This window comes from Mastigoproctus giganteus, chromosome 13 (assembly GCF_048544385.1).
Source record: "Mastigoproctus giganteus isolate SK-2022 chromosome 13, ASM4854438v1, whole genome shotgun sequence".
Lineage (NCBI taxonomy): Eukaryota > Metazoa > Arthropoda > Arachnida > Uropygi > Thelyphonidae > Mastigoproctus > Mastigoproctus giganteus.
This window is the reverse complement of record NC_143587.1, coordinates 79,787,584-79,806,421: the sequence shown is the minus strand read 5'-3', so window position 1 is coordinate 79,806,421 and position 18,838 is coordinate 79,787,584. Positions and strand designations below refer to the sequence as shown.

Sequence of the window (18,838 nt, the reverse complement as noted above, 5' to 3'; positions counted from 1 at the left end):
TGCAGGGAAACCATGAACACTGATGCCTACCATAATATTTTGGACAATTCCTTGCTCTCTACAAGATGGCACTTCTTTGGTATTGACCCATGTTTCTTGCAGTAGGATAATGTCCCATGCCATACCAATGGTGCTGTTTGAGAATGGCTCATGGATATGAATGCACAAAAGTTGGAAAGGCTGGTGCAGAGTCTTGATATGAACCTATGAGATGAACTAGAACATTGGATGAAGGCCAGACATGTCCCATGTCTGTAGTACAAATGGTCACCATTCTGCAGAAGGAATAGAGGACTGTATCTGCTGAACTCCTGCATTTCTGATCAGTGTATTGGTAGAAAGCCTACCTGGAGGGCAGAGTGCGTCATGGCAGCCAAAGGGGGCTTGCACTCTAATGAAGTGAGTTGTAGTAATGCAGTGTAAAAACAATACACCGGATGCTTTTTTTTGGAGGGTAGCATAAAGTAATGGATGTGATGAAAATTTTAAATTAACAAAAAGTTTTTATCATTTCTCATGTAGTTCCTTAAGTAAACAATAGTGCTCCATTTCATTTTTATGAACTTAATAAAAATTTTAGTCTAAATCATGGAAACTGATTTAGATATTAATTTCTGATTAATGTATGGTCCCTAATGTTTGACATGCAGTGAAGGAACTATGTGGCAAGATTCAAACATTCTTCTAGTAATGATGGCTAAGGCTGCCACTTGTAAGTCTAAAAACACTGATGTAGCAAGTGGCTCAGATTCATATCTTACTTATGATTCATATTCATAAGTAAGATTCATATTCTTACTTATGAGTTGATTGTCATGAATTTTGACAAACTTCAATCATTTTGAACTGGCCAACTCTTCTACTTGCAACTTCACACTGACAAGACCATTAGTAACCCTGAGTGTATATTTTCCCCAACTGGATGCATTGCTTTAATATGCTTTTTAACTAAGAGCGCACAATCCCTCTTTTCCTCCTGTGCTGTCTTCCCTTTCTGTACCCATTGTACTCACCATATTCACATTGTACAGCCATTATATCTGAGTGACACCACATCTCTGATATTCTTATGATGTCTGCATTTGATGATTTAAGCAGTACTTCAAATTCATGAAATTTATTTACTATGCTCCTAGTGTACATGCAATGCAAGTTCTTACTCTTAGTTACTCTAACACACTCAAGTATTTACTTGTTATGTGAGAACCCCTGCAGGCCTTGGAGTCCCTGACACCTTGCTTTCCATGTCCCGATAGAGCAGTGCAAGAATTATTTAATACAGCTACAGACCTCCATCTGTAGCTGTATTAATCTATTGTTTGTGTATTTCCCCAACTTATCAGTTTTCCAACCTACCTAACACTGCTTTGATAGAATCAGCAAATATTCTTGCACTCTTTCTGTTTAAGTGTATCCCATGCATCTAGAAACAGTCTCCTTGTTAACAAGCACAGACCATGATGAGAAAAATTCTATCCCATGAGCCGTGCACATTCTCTCCAGTGCTGAATTGATTCTAGGCAGAATTACAGCCACTTTCAAATTTGATCCTAACTCAGAACTTTTTTTCAATGTTGTTCTGTACTTGTTAAGTAATCCTCAGATCTACTCTTAATATCATTAGTACCAACATGTACAACAGTTTCATGCCCTTAAAAGATGATATCTACTCTACAAATTATCAACTCTTTTCAACCTTTTCTCCTAACAGACATACCCGGTCCTATTCCACCTATTCTTTTTCTCATCAATTTTTTCCCCTTGGCAGACACACCATGGTTCTATTCCACCTATCCTTCTTGCACAATATATTTCCTGTTTCCTTGACATTAGAGTCGTTGATAATAGCCACCTCCTGTGGAACCAGCACATTCTGCCTTGGGGTTGCTGCTGTGTTGCCTGATCCCCAAGTGTAAGCTTGGCATTGAGGTGGACAGTTAAGAGCTTCATGGAATCCCAATTTAAATCCTTTCAGGGCATCCACCCTTGTTCTTCAAGCTCTCATAAATGCGCATCAGAATGCTGAGTTCATGCCTAATTTCCTCACACTCTTTGCACTGAACACACAAAAACTGTATGTATGATGGCTGTATGATGTCATATTTCAGATAGTCTTGTAAACATTGAATATTTTGTAAGGCCATTATTTGTAGGACAGTTGCCCATTCATGTGGCATAATTTCTATTTAAAGTCCATTTAATTTGAGGATACTACACTAAACCAGTAGACCTAAGTGCAATAATAACACTTTCTATTCACATGTTATGCAGTCGTAACACATAATTCTAGCAAGTTTACATTATTACGCTGCCAAATTTACATTATGCCATTACATTTTTAAAGTTATAAATAGATAGATAAAAAAAGATGATAGATAAAAAAAAATTACTTATTTATTAAATTACCTTAGCTAGCAACAAAAAAAATATAATGCCAACCTACATAATTAGGACTTTCAAGTTTCCTATTTACCACAATCAAATGCTAAAAATTGATCTAATTAGAATACCATGCAATTATAATCATACATCTAATTCTCTTGACTTTTTCCTCACCAACTATTCTTCAAAGTACAGAGTTAATGTTAGTTGTGCTCTGGTCACAGCTTGCCCATATGTTATCTTTTTCATTGTAGCCTCTCTCTCTCTCTCTCTTCCCCTCCCCCTCCCTCCCATGGCCATTCTCAGACTCCTGTTATACTACAGCATTATAACATCTGCTGATTTCTGTTTCCATCTTTTGTCCAAGTAAGTAAACTTGGAAGAGACCTGTTACCTCTTCAACTTTGTCCTGAAATATCAGAAAGACTGTATTACTTAGTATATTGGGCTTGCCTTTTGGAAAACAGGTTTAAGTCTTTTGCATAATTTATACTTTAAAGTTTTAAATAGTTTAATTAACATTAAACTATTTAAAACGTGTACATAACATGAAGTTAAGTATATAATTTTAAAAATTTCTCTTCCCCTATTCCTTAGTTGGACAAATGTTTTAAATCCTTGATAATAATACTTTTTCAGATAGTCTCACTGAAATTATTCTTATAGGGATGAAACACTTTATTTCTTGTTCCACATTAAGCTTTCATCCTTTATATAAACTGTGGTTTTTCCAAAATAAAGTACCTAAAAAGGCTATTTAGATTATACTACTCTGTTTATTCAGGTAAGAAAAAAGCAGATCACAATTGGTTTGCATCAAAATCTCCAGCTTCATTTTTTCTAACTGCACCAAAGTTTACACCAGTTGCAAACAAGTTAAAGTTAAAAAAAAAAAAAGAAGTTAAAATAAATCCAAACCCGATTTTGAAAAATCTAAGAATAGGAAGCTTGCCTTTTCTCCAAATGGTAGATATACCTTTTGGTCTCTTGTCAAACCCATTGGCCACAACTTTAAAAGTTACATTTACAGAGGTTGTACATGGAGCTTTATATGAAGATAAATATTACAAGTAAGGCAAGGTGTGATTCTGCCACCTGAATATCAAGGTAATCAAATATTTAAAATGAAATAAGAAAAAGACAAAGCGACACTTACACTCAGTAGTGCAAATGCATAGCTCCCAGACCCACCAAAGTATGAATGCCACTTTCATAAAAATATAATTAAATAAAGATGAACAAGCACCACCTCAGCACATGCAAAATCTGAAAAGGATTGCATTTCAGTTGCTGAGTGCTCTCCAACCAGATGGCAACAGATATCCCTATGTGATCCAAACACAGAACAAAAATAATGAACAAGCTTAACTCAAAATCGTAAGATATGCCATGGCCACTGCTCTCTGTAAGTTAGATAAACCAATGTAACAAAAAAAATATATATAATTTTGAATGTTGACCTAGCCAATCATGTCTAAACCAAACATGGATAAGCAAATTAATAACATTAAATTAAATCATAATAAACAGAATTAATATAAATTATTTGATTTTAATCAAATAATTTATATTAATTCTGGTGGGAAAGGTGCTCTGTTGGAACAGACAAGAGCAACAAGGTTAGTTAGAGGCACAAAGGATGCTTTTACTGAGAAAGACTTGACTTTTACAAATTGTAGCACCTGGAGACTAGGCACCTGTAAGGAGACCTTATTTAAATTAAGGCTTTAAGTGGATTGAGTAAATAAATGCTGACCAAATAATTTGCTTTCAACCAGATATTAACTGATTGTTGGTATCTTGTGTTGTGGAAGAGGCATTGGACAGTTGGTCTGGATAGGGTGTTTTTTTTCTGATGCTGTTTATATGCTTGCTTTCTTATATCGTTTACCAATACTAATACTATTTAGAAAAAGATATATGAAATACCATGAAACAAATGCAGAAAATTAATACTAAAATTAGGGTTATAATTGGAAAGGTTAATGTTACCTGAGTGCCAAGATACTCTAATGTATACAGGCAACTCTCAGTTTACGAACGAGTTCTGTTCCAAGACATCGTTCATTATACGTTTTGTTCATTACGTGTATCTTGAACTTTTATGATGCGTATTGTGTACATTAGCAGCCATTTTAAAGCATTAAAATGATGTACTAAACATTGAATGGTCTATACGTTTTATTATAATGTACGTATGTATGCATTATGGTTTATTGTATATGATATGTAACATAAAATAAAAAAAGAATGAAAAAACAAGATATCTTACTTGTTAATTTTAATTATAAACATAGAGTTACAAAATAGAAATAAACAAAATGAGTACAGTACTAACATAATATATAAACTGTATTGAACTTTTACTCGTCAATATCTTCATCAGAGTTCAATATTTTCCACATAAGTGACACTAGGTGCAGATGAGGTAGATGGAAGGGCATCTGATAATGAAGAAACAGCTGGGTTTCCACTTTTTTTAAATATGTTTTTATAGAAGTTTGCACAGTTAGTTTATTTTTTTTCTTAAATCTCACTGTAGCATGCTAGACAGTCATAAACGCCTCTTTTCACTTTTGCAATTCTTTTCCATATTTGCGTCTTCTTCAAAGATTGCCAACCCCTCAGAAATTGATTTAAAAGCTGCAGCCATTTTCTCCCACGTTTCATGGGAGAAAAGAATATGTGCGTGACATGTAAACCAATGTTTTTTTACTGGCTAGATTAGTTTTATTAACCAAGAACAGTTCAGTCTAATTATCATATAATAATTTTCTGATAATTATTGTAATAAATATTAATTGTAATAAAGAGATTGCTTCTACAGGGATGGGATACACTTATACCCTAATACCCACCTAACACTGCTATCGAGGCAGTGTTAGGTGGGTCGGAAAACTGCTAACTTGGGGGGAGACAAAGACCAATAGATTGACAGTAGCCACTGGCAGAGGTGAAAGAGAATGAGCAGAAGCCTGAAAAACAAGATGCATGATATTTCAGAGACTGCTGGGAGCCATTGCGGTACAAGTAAACACATGGGTTGTGTTAGGGTAGCTAAGAATAGAAACAGGTGCAGGTATACTTGCATGTACACCAATGCTAGGAGTTTAGTAAATAAATTTGATGAATTTGAGGTATTGCTCAAAACATCAAAGGCAGATATTGTTGGGATATCAGAGACGTGGTGTCACACAGATATAAGGGATGCAGAACTGCAATTTGGGGAGTACAAAGTCTACAAAAAGGATAGACAGGATAGGAAGGGAGAAGGGGTTATGCTATTAGTTAAGAAACACATAAGGTCCAAGGAAGTGAAGCCAGTCGACATCGCTGGACAGTGCAGTGTTGAGTCAGTTTGGTGTGACATAAGCATTGGGAGATCAAAATTGAGAGTAGGAGTGTGCTATAGGCCTAATGACTCTGATGAGTATAATAAGAAACTGTACAGGGAAATAGAGTGGGCCAGTAAATCAGAGAGTCTTATAATGGGAGATTTTAATTTCCCAGATATTGACTGGAATTTGGGGGCTGGTCACTCACACACTAGCAGGGCTTTTGTGGATTTATTGGATGATTGTTTTCTACCTCAGCATGTTCGGGAGGCAACTAGAGGGAGTAATACTCTTGATTTGATTATCAGCAGTGATTCTTCATGCATTAAGAATCTGCAGATAAATGAACCACTAGGTGGCAGTGATCACAGTGTGCTGAAGTGGGATTTACTCAAAGAGGTAACTACCATTAGGGGTAAAGGGAAGGGTTATTGCTTCTGTAAAGGCGACTACGATGGACTGAGACAGTATTTAAATTCTATACAGTGGGACCAACTGATGATGTTACCAACAGCAAATTCAAAATGGGAAGCATTCAAAGAACTTATCTTGGAAGCTACTAGGCTTTACATACCAACTAAGAAATATTGTTCAAGGTTTAGGCCAAAATGGATGTCAGATGAACTAATGAGACATATGGCAGAGAAGAAAAATGCATGGGATACTTACAAATTAACACATGACACAGAAGCCTATGATAGATACAAGTTGATATGCAACCAAGTTACAAAGGAGGTTAGGCAGGCGAAGGCAGATTACAAGAAATCCTTGGCAAGGGATGCAAAGAAAAACAGCAAAGAGTTCTTTACTTATGTAAACTCTAGAAGGAAGGGGATGAATCAGATTGGTCCACTTGATATTGATAGGTCAACTGTTGAGGATCCTGCTCAGGCAGCTAACAAACTGAATGAATATTTTGCATCGACATTCACACATGAGGAGTTATTCAGCGAGGGGAATGCTAGAGGTGTATTCAACTCTAGCAGTAATAACTGGGAGTAAAGTGGAGGAGAAACTGTTGAAGATAAACACCTGGGGTGGATGGGATCTATCCAGTTATATTAAAGGAGGCAGCAAAGGAAGTAAGCAAACCCTTAGACATAATTATGAGAGCTTCCTTGGACTCAGGGGAGGTACCCATAGACTGGAAATGTGCAAATGTGACCCCAATTCACAAAGGAGGATCAAAGGCTGACACAAGTAATTATAGACCTGTGAGCTTAACTTCTGTTCCAGGAAAATTAATGGAGGCACTGGTTAAAGAAGCACTGCAGGATCATTTAGACAAGACTTCAGTTAAAACTCGGACACAGCATGGTTTTTGTTAAGGGGAAGTCTTGCCTGACCAATTTGATTGGATACTATGATGCAGTCACAAAAGAACTGGATGCAGGGAACAGCTTTGATATTATATACTTGGATCTTAGAAAGGCTTTTGATACTGTTGCACATGGAAGACTGCTACACAAATTGGAGCAGTGTGACATTGGAGGCAAATTGCTGCTATGGATAAAGGGGTGGTTGAGGGGGAAAAGACAGAGAGTGGTAATCAATGGACACTGCTCAACGTGGACTAATGTTATTAGTGGAGTCCCTCAGGGCTCAGTGTTGGGTCCATTATTGTTTTCTGTATTTATAAATGATACTGATGATGGTATATCAAGCTTAATGTCGAAGTTTGCAGACGATACAAAGGTTGGCAGGGTTGTCAAGGACACTACTGACACTATGCTGCTGCAACAGGATCTGGAAAGGTTGAGCAGATGGGCTGAGAGGTGGCAAATGAAGTTTAACATTGACAAATGTAAAGTACTACACATGGGAAACAGCAACCCCAGAGCAATGTATCAACTCTGTGGTACTACACTGACAGTGGTAGAGAATGAAAGGGACTTGGGGGTGGTTGTGCAGGCAGATATGAAATTCTCTGAGCAGTGCAGACGGGCTGCAAGAGTAGCTCATGGAGTATTGTCAATGATATACAGGAATTTTTCCAACAGGGATAAGGAGGTGATTATTCCAGTGTATAAGGCAATGGTCAGGCCACACCTAGAGTACTGTATACAGGTCTGAAGGCCTCATTTCAAGAAGGATGTAGAGCTGCTGGAACGAGTACAGAGAAGGGCAACAAGATTAGTGAATGGAACAAAGGGGTACCCTTACGAAGAAAGGCTTAAGTTTTGCAAATTACAGTGTCTGGGGACTAGGCACCAGCGAGGTGATCTGATAGAGGTGTATAAAGCCTTGAATGGTTTGAGCATGCTCAATGCTGATGGGATTCTTCCTCTAGCTCAGAATAATCACCTGAGAGGGCATAAATTCAAATTGAGGAAAGACAGATGTAGGATAGACGTGCGGAAATTTGCCTTTAGCCAGCGGGTGGTTGGTTGGTGGAACAGACTTCCATCCCTTGTAGTGGAGGTTGATAGCCTAAATAAGTTTAAGGCTCAGCTGGACAGGTATTTTGAACGAACAGAGGGGTGAAGTGGAAGTGGGTTGTTTTTTTTTTTTTTGGCTGATGCGGCATAAGCTTGCTTTCTTGCATCAAATGCCTCTACTAATGCTAATGCTAATGCTAAATACATTTTTTAAAAGTTTATTTATTTAAATCTTACAGTTATGTTCACTATATGTTTGGCATTTCGTTTTATAAGGAACTCTATCTATTGGCAACTTTAAGAAATTTTGAATGAATTGTGACATTCATTATAGCGAAAGTTCGTGAATCGAATGTTCGTAAACTGAGAGTTGTCTGTAAAATAAAATCATAAAATTAGAAAAAAAAAAAAAAAACACTCTTCCTCAGCAGTGCACGACTTCCTGCCAGAGGAAATGTGTCCTTATGTCCATCAAAAAGGTGAAGCTAATTTGCTGCATTTGTTTCGTATTAGTTAGTGTTTCTTTTTCTAAATAGTCATTGAGATATAACCACATCTGTCTCTATAAAGTTACTTTTGATATTGATGTATCCACAATTGCCTTCCTCTCTGATTTTTATGTTTCTTCTGTCCATTCATTCTCCTTTAGTTTTAATGTTCGTGACCACTCTTAGGGGCTTAGAGGGAAACAGGTATCCTGTGTGTTATCAGACATTCAGCCTAAAACACTGATGGATCCAATATTTCTCTATTACAGAAGATTTAGGAGAAGTCCTGTTGGCCTGCCTCCCTAAAATCCACTCATGCACACCTTCTCGATGGTAAGCCCTGTTACGTCACTTAGGTGGCAATGAATGTGTAGAGTGGTTCTCTTCAAGACGCCTGGTCAGCGTGAAGAGGAAAAGACCAAACCCTCCAGCACATGATAGCACGACAATACAAATGGCCCTCAATCCCCAGCAGCTTTCACTCTCCCTCTTACGGCAGCGAGAGGATCAGAGTGGAAGCAGAGGGTGCTAAGAATCTCTGGGTATGACCAGGCTGCCATGCACAGAAACTGAACTTGGCCTGTTATAACGTAAGATCACTCAGCGGTGAAGACAGGATATTAGAGCTGGAAAACGAATTAGAAAATGTGAATTGGAATGTCATCGGTTTGGCTGAAACAAGAAGAAGAAATGAATCACTTATAAGTTTATCAAGTGGAAATCTGCTGTACACCAATGGAAACAGTGAAAGGAGTGAAGGTGGAGTTGGGTTTCTGGTCCATAAAGATTTTAAAAACAACATTTTGGAATTCAAAAGTACATCACCAAGGGTGTCAAGACTAATACTCAAGATTTCTAAGAGGTACAAGCTAAAGATTATAATGATTTATGCACCAACATCGAGCCATGATGATGAAGAGGTTGAAGAAATGTACACCGAAATTGAGTCTTCTAGATGAGCAGAAAACCTACTACACTATTATTATGGGGGACTTCAATGCTAAGGTTGGAAAAAGCCAAAACAGCGCAGAAAGAGGAACTATAGGAAATTTTGGAATTGTGAAAGAAATAAAAGAGGTCAAAGACTTGTGGAATTTGCAGAATCTCAAGGATTGTCAGTAATGAACACTTTTTTCAAGAAAAGGGTGAACAGAAAGTGGATATGGAAGAGTCCAAATGGATTAACAACTAATGAAATCGACTTCATCCTCACTAACAGAAGATATATTGTGAATGATGTTACCGTCCTGAATAAGGTAAATGTTGGAAGTGATCACAGAATGGTAAGATGTACACTTGATATAGATGTAGGAAAGGAAAGGAAAAAACTGACTCGAGTAAATAATACAAAGGTCTTTGAGATAACAGAGGAGGAGAAAAAGCAGTAAGTACTGGAACTTAAGAACAAGTTTGAGCTTCTGCAGACTGCTCAGGACCAAGATATCGACGAGGAATATTACAGCTTTCTGAAAGTGATAAAGCCCAAGAAACCTATAGGGAAAAAGAAATCCAAAGAAGAAAAAATTAGTCAAGAAACACTTGTCATGATGAACCGAAGATGACAAATGAAGAGCAAGAAAAACACTGACAGGGAGAAAATTGAGTATACTGAGTTATGCAAAGCCATTAGAAAGAGACTCAGAGAGAACATAAGAAGATTTAACACAAGAAAAGTAGAACAAGCATTAAGGGAAAATAAAGGATTTAAATCAGCAGCCATGAGCAGTAATACAGAAAGACAAATGATACTGAAACTGAAGAATAGCGATGGTGTACTTATAAATAGCAGAGAAGGCATAATTCAAATAGCAGAAGACTACTATAGAGAATTATACAAGGAGCAAGGGAATGATGCCAGCAGTGGGGAAGATGGATTGCAAAGTAGCAACACATACGACATACCCGATATTCTTCCTGATGAGGTAGAACATGCATTGAAGAAAATGAAGAATCAGAAAGCCCCGGGGAAAGATGAAGTTACTGTAGAGTTGTTAAAATTGGGAGGAAGAGACATAACATAAAAACTGATTAAGATCACAAAGTGCATTAGAAAAGGTGTAACACCTAAGCAGTGGAATAATGCAATCATAGTTTTGCTGCATAAGAAAGGAGATGAATCAGAAATTGGAAATTATAGACCAATTAGCTTGTTATCCCACACCTACAAGTTGTTCACAAGGGTCATTACTAACAGATTAGAAAGAATACTTGATGAGAATCAACTGAAAGAGCAAGCTGGCTTTAGGACAGGATTCTCAACTATGGATCACCTTCACGTAATATCACAGCTAATGGAGAAAGAAAATGAATATAAAACAAACACCATTATGCCTGGCATTTGTGGATTATGAAAAGGTATTTGACTCCATACAGCATAAGCCAATGTTTCGGGCACTGGAAAGACAAGGCATAGATACCCCATATATTATGATTTTGAAGAAAATATATGAGAGTGCTACCTCCTTTATTAGACTAGACAAAGACAGTACGACATTTAAAATCGAGAAAGGAGTTTGACAAGGAGACACAATATCTCCAAAGCTGTTTACTGCTGCCCTTGAAGAAGCTTTCAGAAGATTAGACTGGTCACAGAAAGGAGTCAATGTGAACGGAGAGTACCTAAACCATTTACGATTTGCAGATGACATTATGGTCATAAGCCACGATCCCAAAGAATTACAGGAAAATCTTAATCAGTTATGCACAGTTAGTAAGGATTTTGGACTAAAGATGAATATGGCTAAAACAAAAGTAATGATGAACAAGTATGCCACAGAAAGGGAAATAATGATTGAAGGAGCAGTAATTGAAAAGGTGGAGTCATATACTTATCTGGGACAAGTTATTAGTTGTAATAATGATAAATGGCTGGAAGTCAAGAGAAGAATAAATTTTGGATGGATAGCATTCAGGAAATATAGTCACATACTGAAGAGCAATATCTCAGTTTGTCTGAAACGTAAAATAATGAACCAATGTATACTCCCCACCATGACTTATGGAAGTGAAACTTGGGCACTCACCAAAAGAATGGAAGAGAAGCTGAGAACTACACAGTGAAGAATGGAACGAATTATATTGGGAATCAGACTGTTAGATAAGAAGAGAAACACATGGATTAGGCAGCAAACTCAAGTAAAGGACATTCTTATCAAAACTAAAGAACTAAAATGGTCTTGGGCAGGACACATAGCTCGAAGACATGAAAAATAACAGAATGGTACCCAACTCGAAAAATAACAGAATGGTACCCAAGAGGAGCTAGAAGAAAATCTGGAAGACAAAGGCGGAGAGGGATAGATGAAATTCATGAGTTTTTAGGTAGTAAATGGATGGCCAGTGCTCAAAACAGAAGGAACTGGAAAGTTGCTGGAGAGGCCTTCATCCTGCAGTGGATTGAAAATGGCTGATGATGATGACTGTGCAACAAGATCTAGACAAAATAGGCAAATATACTGAGAATTGGCAATTGAAGTTTAATATTGACAATTGTAATCCCAGTAGCAGTAATCCCAGATTAACGTATCATCTGGTACTGTACTCAGGATTGTGGAAAATGAAAACGACCTGGGGATAATTGTGCAATCAGATATGAAGTTCTCTGAGCAATGTAGACAGGTTGCCAGGACAACTCAATGGGGTTTTATCTATGATATATAGGAATTTTTGTTAGCAGGGATAAGGAGGTTATTATCTCATTATATAAGGCAATGGTTAGGCCACATTTTGAATACTGCGTACAGGCTGGGAGTCTTCATTTTAGGGAAGATGTAAATCTGCTGGAATGGGTGCAGAGAAGAGCAACAAGATTAATGAGGGGAGCAAAAGGGTGCTTTTACCAGGAAAGGCTTCAGTTTTGAAATTGCAGCATCTGGAGGTTAAGCCACTGAAAAACCTGATTGATGTGTTTAAGGCTTTGAATGGATTGAGTAAGCTCAATGCTGATGGAATCCTTCCTATTGTTGAAACTGCAGACATGAGGGGTATAAATTCAAATTGAGGACGGATGGTTACAGGTTAGATGTGTAGAAATTTGCTTTCTTTCAGTTAGAGGGTGTTTGATTGTTGGGACAAATTTCCACCTGATTGCAGAGGAGGGTAGTTTGAATAAATTCAAGGAAAAACTAGATAAACTGTTAGAGGGGGACACACAAGTGAATTGGGAAGTGTTGGTTTTTATTATTTTTTTACTGCTGCTATATAAGCTTGCTTTCTTGCATCATTTGCCACCAGTTATTACTACTAATAATAATATTGTTACCTTTTGCTATGTACCCTTCAAACTTCTTTTTAACATTGCATTGCTTTAAACACAGAGTTCACATTTATGTGAACTCTGTGTTTAAAGCAATGCAATGTGCTACTCAATTTAATGTTACATGTGCTACTCAATTAAAATAAACAGCAGATTTTCAACTGATACAAAATTTTCAGCTGAAAATTTGTTCAGCTGAACAAAATTTTTGTATCAGTTGAAAGCCTGCTATTTATTTTAATTGAGTCAAAAATCAGATCAGATAACATACCTAATCCCTTACATAACTTGATTTTGTTATCATATTTTGTTGTTTTAACATTTGTGTCAAGTATTATCATGTTTTGTCTATTAAGTGTAATCACTATTTTGTGTTAATATTCTTTCTATATATGCTATATGACCAAAAAAAATTCCAACACACACACACACACACACACACGCTTTCTTGCATCACATGCCACTACTACTACTACTACTATACACACACACACAAAATGGCTTTTAATTTAGTAAACTAATACATATTGGGATATATTTGGGCTAAGACAGCAAGGTTCCTCTTGAGCATACATTCAACAACTTCTGGTAGGTGCCAACCTGAAACAGGCCATTTCTGCTGCAGCCAATGCTGTGCCCTAGTTTATCCCATAGGTTCACTGGAGTTGAGTTTTGAGCAGTCCACTCAAACTTTTTAATTTCATTATCTGCAAATCAGTCCAGTAGAATGTAAAGGAGCACTCGGAATCATAATTTGAGCGATAAATATTAGTTTAACTTAGTTTTAAAATTATGGAAAACGCTAGATATGGATTAAATGAATGACAACTAATACACATAAGATATCTTAACAGCAAAGAGTGTAAAAATAAGGAGTTAATTAAACTGAAATTGTTAATGACAAATTAGTAAAAGTCTAAGCAGCTTACATTATTGTTAATGAAGGGAAAAAAACTTTCTCTTAAACAACCTCTTGACTAGTTGGATAATCTGAGTAGAATTTGGGAAGAAAAGAGCACAAACATATATAAAATAATTAGTGGAATAAAGGATCAAGACTTGAAAAAATTGTATGATTAATTTCAGGTCTTAATCCTTTATTCCAGTAATATATTTTATACATGTTTGATTACTTTTTTCCAAAATTTTACCTAGATTGCCAAATTATCGAGATGAAGGTAGTATAAGAGAAAGTTTTTTTCTTTTCTTCATTAACAGTAATATACTGTAACCTGCCTAGATGTTTACTAACTTGCTATTAATGATTTCAATTTAAATTACCTCCTTACATCTCTTTGCTATTATTACAGTATCTCATGCTTTCTTGCATCATTTGCCACCAGTTATTACTACTAATAATACAATATAACAATATCAATAACTCTTTGCTATTATTACAATATTTCATGTGACAGCACCTGAAGGCATTGTTCAGTAGGAACTCTGAAGATAGGGTTCCTGCTGAAACATTTCCATGTTTCAAGAAATGTTGCTAATATTTTAATGTTGAAACGTTGAAATATTTTGAGTGTAGATTGATATGGTAACATTTCATTTTAAAATACATAAAATGAATGTATTTTATGCATTTTAATTGTTCATTCATTATACATAAAATGAATGTATAATTCATTTTATGTATAATGAATTTCAAATAAATGTATTTTAAAAATGTCTTAAAATACATTTTGTTGTATAACAATAACAGTTGTCATTTAATATATATATGTATGACTAACCATATATTGTCTCCTTTCCACATAATTAGGAAAACATTAGGTTAGCTGAGCTGCTGATGCTAGTAACTTTAATATGCTTTTTTTTTTGTTTCTTTGTAGGAACTTATTGCTCTTGGTAGTGCCAATGTAATATCATCCTTTTTTGCATGTTATCCATGTTCGGCTTCACTTTCAAGAAGCTTAGTTCAAGAGAAATCGGGTGGAAAAACTCAGGTTAAATATTTTTAATTGACATATTTTACTCTTTATATTAAGTGTATTCATTATTATTTATTATTATTGTTGCTCTTATATTGTTTCTCTCTGATTGGGGGTTCCACCTCGTGACAGGTATTGCTACCAAGTACACAGGGTGGTTGTTGTTATGTCCAGTGTTACTGTTGGTCGAGGAACTCTCTAATTATCCCACAGGTGTTCTGGAGTTCCTTGTAGGTGTTCACTACAAGGAACTCCAGGAGAGGGAGATGTATTGCTGCTAGGCTGTTATGTAGGGTCTTTGGCACCATACCGGTGGTTGACAAGATTGGGATGGCCATTACTTGTTGCCTATTCCACATCTCTTTGATCTCCCATCTTAGGATTTGTGTACTTCCTGATTTTTTCCTCATGGGTTTTCTGGAGGTTGCCAGTGTTGGGCACTGCTATGTCAGTCAGATAGGTAGCTTTTCCTTCTTGTCCATAGTGGTTATGTCTGGTCTGTTGTGCAGGATTGTCTTATCCATTATTATGGTGCGGTCCCAGTACAGCTTGTGGGTTGGGGTCTCTAGTACTGCCTGGAGTTTGTACTTGTAGTACAGTACACTTTCTTTGATCAACTGGTATTTCCTTGCTTCTGATGTATTATCCTGGCTACCTAGTCGTGTCTACAAGTGTACTCAGACTAGGTGATCACCTTGCATCCCGCAGTGATGCGTTGGATTGTTTCTGAGGCCAGGTAGCATCGTCGACATGTTATCTGACAATCTGGCCTCCTTGGCAAGATATTTTCTATAGTTTCTGGTGTTGATTACTTGGGCTTGGATGGCAAGCATGAATCCTTCAGTCTCAAGGAAGAGCATCCCACTCATAAGCCACGCATTGGAAGCAATTTTATCCATATGATTTTGATGGAAATCATTGTAGTGTCTACCATAGAGTGTCTTCTTTGCCCATATTTCTAGCTTTGTTTGTGCTATCTGGGTGGAAGGGGACTCTTCGCTTGGATTGAGTGGGGTATGCCACTTGTCTATCTTCCTTATGACCTGGTAGAATGCTGCCGTGTGTTTCTGGAAGTAATCCTTCAGATGAGCAATTGCTGTTTTCTGTTGCTTGATGAGGTCTATCAGGCCCTTTCCTCCTTCTCAAGTTATTGTTAGTGTCTCCATGGCTGACTTCGGGTGGTGTTGGTGGCTCTTGGTCATCATTGTCTTTCTCATAATATTCTCCAGCTCAGTATTAGTCGAATCTATGACCTCAAAGGAGTATGTTAATACTCCTTCGGGGTCATAGAAGGTGTTTGTCGGCACCGGCTGGCAAAAACTTACGTAAAGTTGAATTTGCGTGAGTCAAGTATTATGTAAGTCGGGGAGTTCCTGTATTATTACTGACATCAACTTATTTTAATATTATATATTTCCTTAATAATCATATAAAAGATAAAAAGGGACTCTCTAAAATGTGTAGCTCTAAAATTGTGACTAATAGATTAAAGGAAATACATAACCTTTCAAAAAAATAATAAGTTTTACCTTCTAAAAAAAATTACTTAGTATATAATTATATTTACTATATAAGACTAAAATTAGTACGTAAGCTTTATTAATATTATAAGAAGGTAGCAATGTAGTTTCATTGTTGTTAATGTATCATAATTACATTAACAACAAGTTTTAACAACTAGATATGATTGATGGACCATAAAATAACTTTTTCTATAGATAAAGAATTTTATATGATGACAAATTTATTTTTGGTTGTCTGTGTACAAGTATGTTTTCCTATGCATGTCACTTGTGGTATGTGGCTAGCCATCTCTGGACTAGTTATTTACCATGAACAATTACTTATTTTAATGTCATTATTTCTTCTTGAACAGTTTTACTTTAATAATAGTTTATTTTAATGTACATTCTGAGAGTCATGCAACTAGAGGAGTTTACACCACTGAGCTGCCAGATATAGTACTTCAGTCATGATTCACAATGTTTTAATAGTTCACGGTGTTGAATTTTGCAGTTCGTTTGCCTGTCTGTGAATAGAAAAGACAACGGCAAAAAAAAAACCTTGCAGTCTCTGTCTGAGAATGGGTCTAAAAATTATTCCTTCCATCAGCTATGGCGCCTCCGTAGCCAGGTGGGAAGGAGCAGCAGTGCGTAGCACATGCTTCTTGATTAGACCGGGGTTCGAGCCCATCACCACCAAATACGGAGGATGCAGAAAGGTCAGGGAATGACCACCGCATATCCCGGAGCAATATGGCCTTAGTTGCTAATGCTCCTAAAAACCAAATAACAACAACAACCATCAGGTCAGGAAAATCTTTAACAACAATTTTGGTTTTCATATGAACCCTTACTTGTTTAGACTTGAAACTTAGAGATTATGGAATAGATTTTGATAATAACTTATTAAACCATGCTTAAATATCTCTGAAGATAATTAAAATGTCATAGTGCCACTTGTTATTTCTAACAAGGCTTATTTCAGTTTGAATGACTAATGAACAAACTGAATTACCATATATATGGACTGAAGAATTTTGATCGTTCATTTCTCAATGGTAAAATGGAGGGTCTTGTATTGGATGTCAATTATAGAGCATTTTGAAGAATAATATATTATAAGTAGACAGTAGCACTTATCTAGGATATATTTAGGGAAGGGTTAGTGCATGACTTTATAAATACAAAAATTAAAGTGCCAGAGAAACTGCATTACCAAAATCTCCATTACTTATCTAAACCTTGGTTTTCCAATAAACATGCTAAGGCTGATCAAGATTGGACAGATGGGCTGAGAGGTGGCAACTGAAGTTTAACATTGACAAATGTAAAGTACTGCATATGGGTATCAGTAACCCCAGAGTAACATACCAACCGTGCGGTACAACACTCAGGGTAGTGGAGAATGAAAAAGATCTGGGGGGGGGGGGTAATTGTGCAGTCAGATATGAAGTTTTCTGAGCAGTGCAGCTCATGAGGTCTTGTCAATAATATACAGGAATTTTGCTAGCAGGGATAAAGAGCTGATTATCCCTTTGTTTAAATCAATGGTCAGGCCACACCTTGAGTACTACATACAGGGCCAGAGGCCTCATTTTATCAAGGATGTACAGCTGCTAAAGAGAGAGAGAGTACAGAGAAGGGCAACGAGGTTGGTGAGGGGAACAAAGGATTGCTCTTGCCAAGAAAGGCTGAAGTTCTGCAAATTTCAGCTTCTGTAGACTAGGCACCTGCGAGGTGATCTGATTGAGGTGTATAATGGTTTGAGCAAGCTCAATATTGATGTGATTGTTCCTCTTGCTCAGATTACAAACCCGAGGGGGCATAAAATCAAATTGAGGAAAGACGGTTGTAGAATAGATGTGTGGAAATTTTCCAGCATTTATTGTTTTATTTATTTATTTTTTTATGCTGGTGCTGTAAAATAATTATAGTAAGTGGCGATTATCATGATCATGTTTGTGAATTGAATTTTGATTCTATTAAACAGCAATTCTAATAAGCGAAAATTGTAGAAATATTATCTACAGGCTATAAAAATGAAGATATAAAGCACCAATTTACACCAGAGATCTGACAATAAAGAAACAAAGTTCAAAAATGGTGCAGCAAAAAAGAATGGCTGAAAGTTCTATTTGTTTTGTTATCTATGAATGTACAACTTAGTGTTTTTGTTTCTAAACTTACTAATTTTTTTGTCTCCAGAACAGTATTTTCGATAAGTTTGAAAATCCGAACAAAACAGAAGTCCGAACCATCCCCAATCCCAATTAGTTCAGATTATCAACACTCTACTATATAAGAATTTAGGTATAACTATCATTCGTTCATGACAACTGGGTGTACAAAAACATCCAGTTGTCATGACCGATGTTATTTGGTGTTATAGCATAACAGCATTATAACACAATTTCAATGGAAATGACATAACTTGGGAACATTAGCAGCTGAAGTATAGGTATAATTGTTGAAAATCACACAGAATAATATTAATTGAGATAATGGAAATCAGTGCATCCCTATATTAAAAAAAACTAGTAAAACATTATTTATGTACTAAT

The 18,838-nt window shown here is 36.4% G+C and overlaps 1 protein-coding gene across 1 annotated transcript in view; it reads left to right on the top strand.

Annotated features, from left to right (window-relative positions):
- LOC150076211 (prestin-like) overlaps positions 1 to 18,838 on the top strand; it is a 241,412-nt gene that overhangs the window by 149,924 nt on the left and 72,650 nt on the right. The window contains exon 10 of the mRNA XM_090387067.1: positions 14,677 to 14,790. Within this exon, the coding sequence (XP_090243193.1) occupies positions 14,677 to 14,790 (114 nt within the window). The remainder of the gene's footprint in view (positions 1 to 14,676; positions 14,791 to 18,838) is intronic.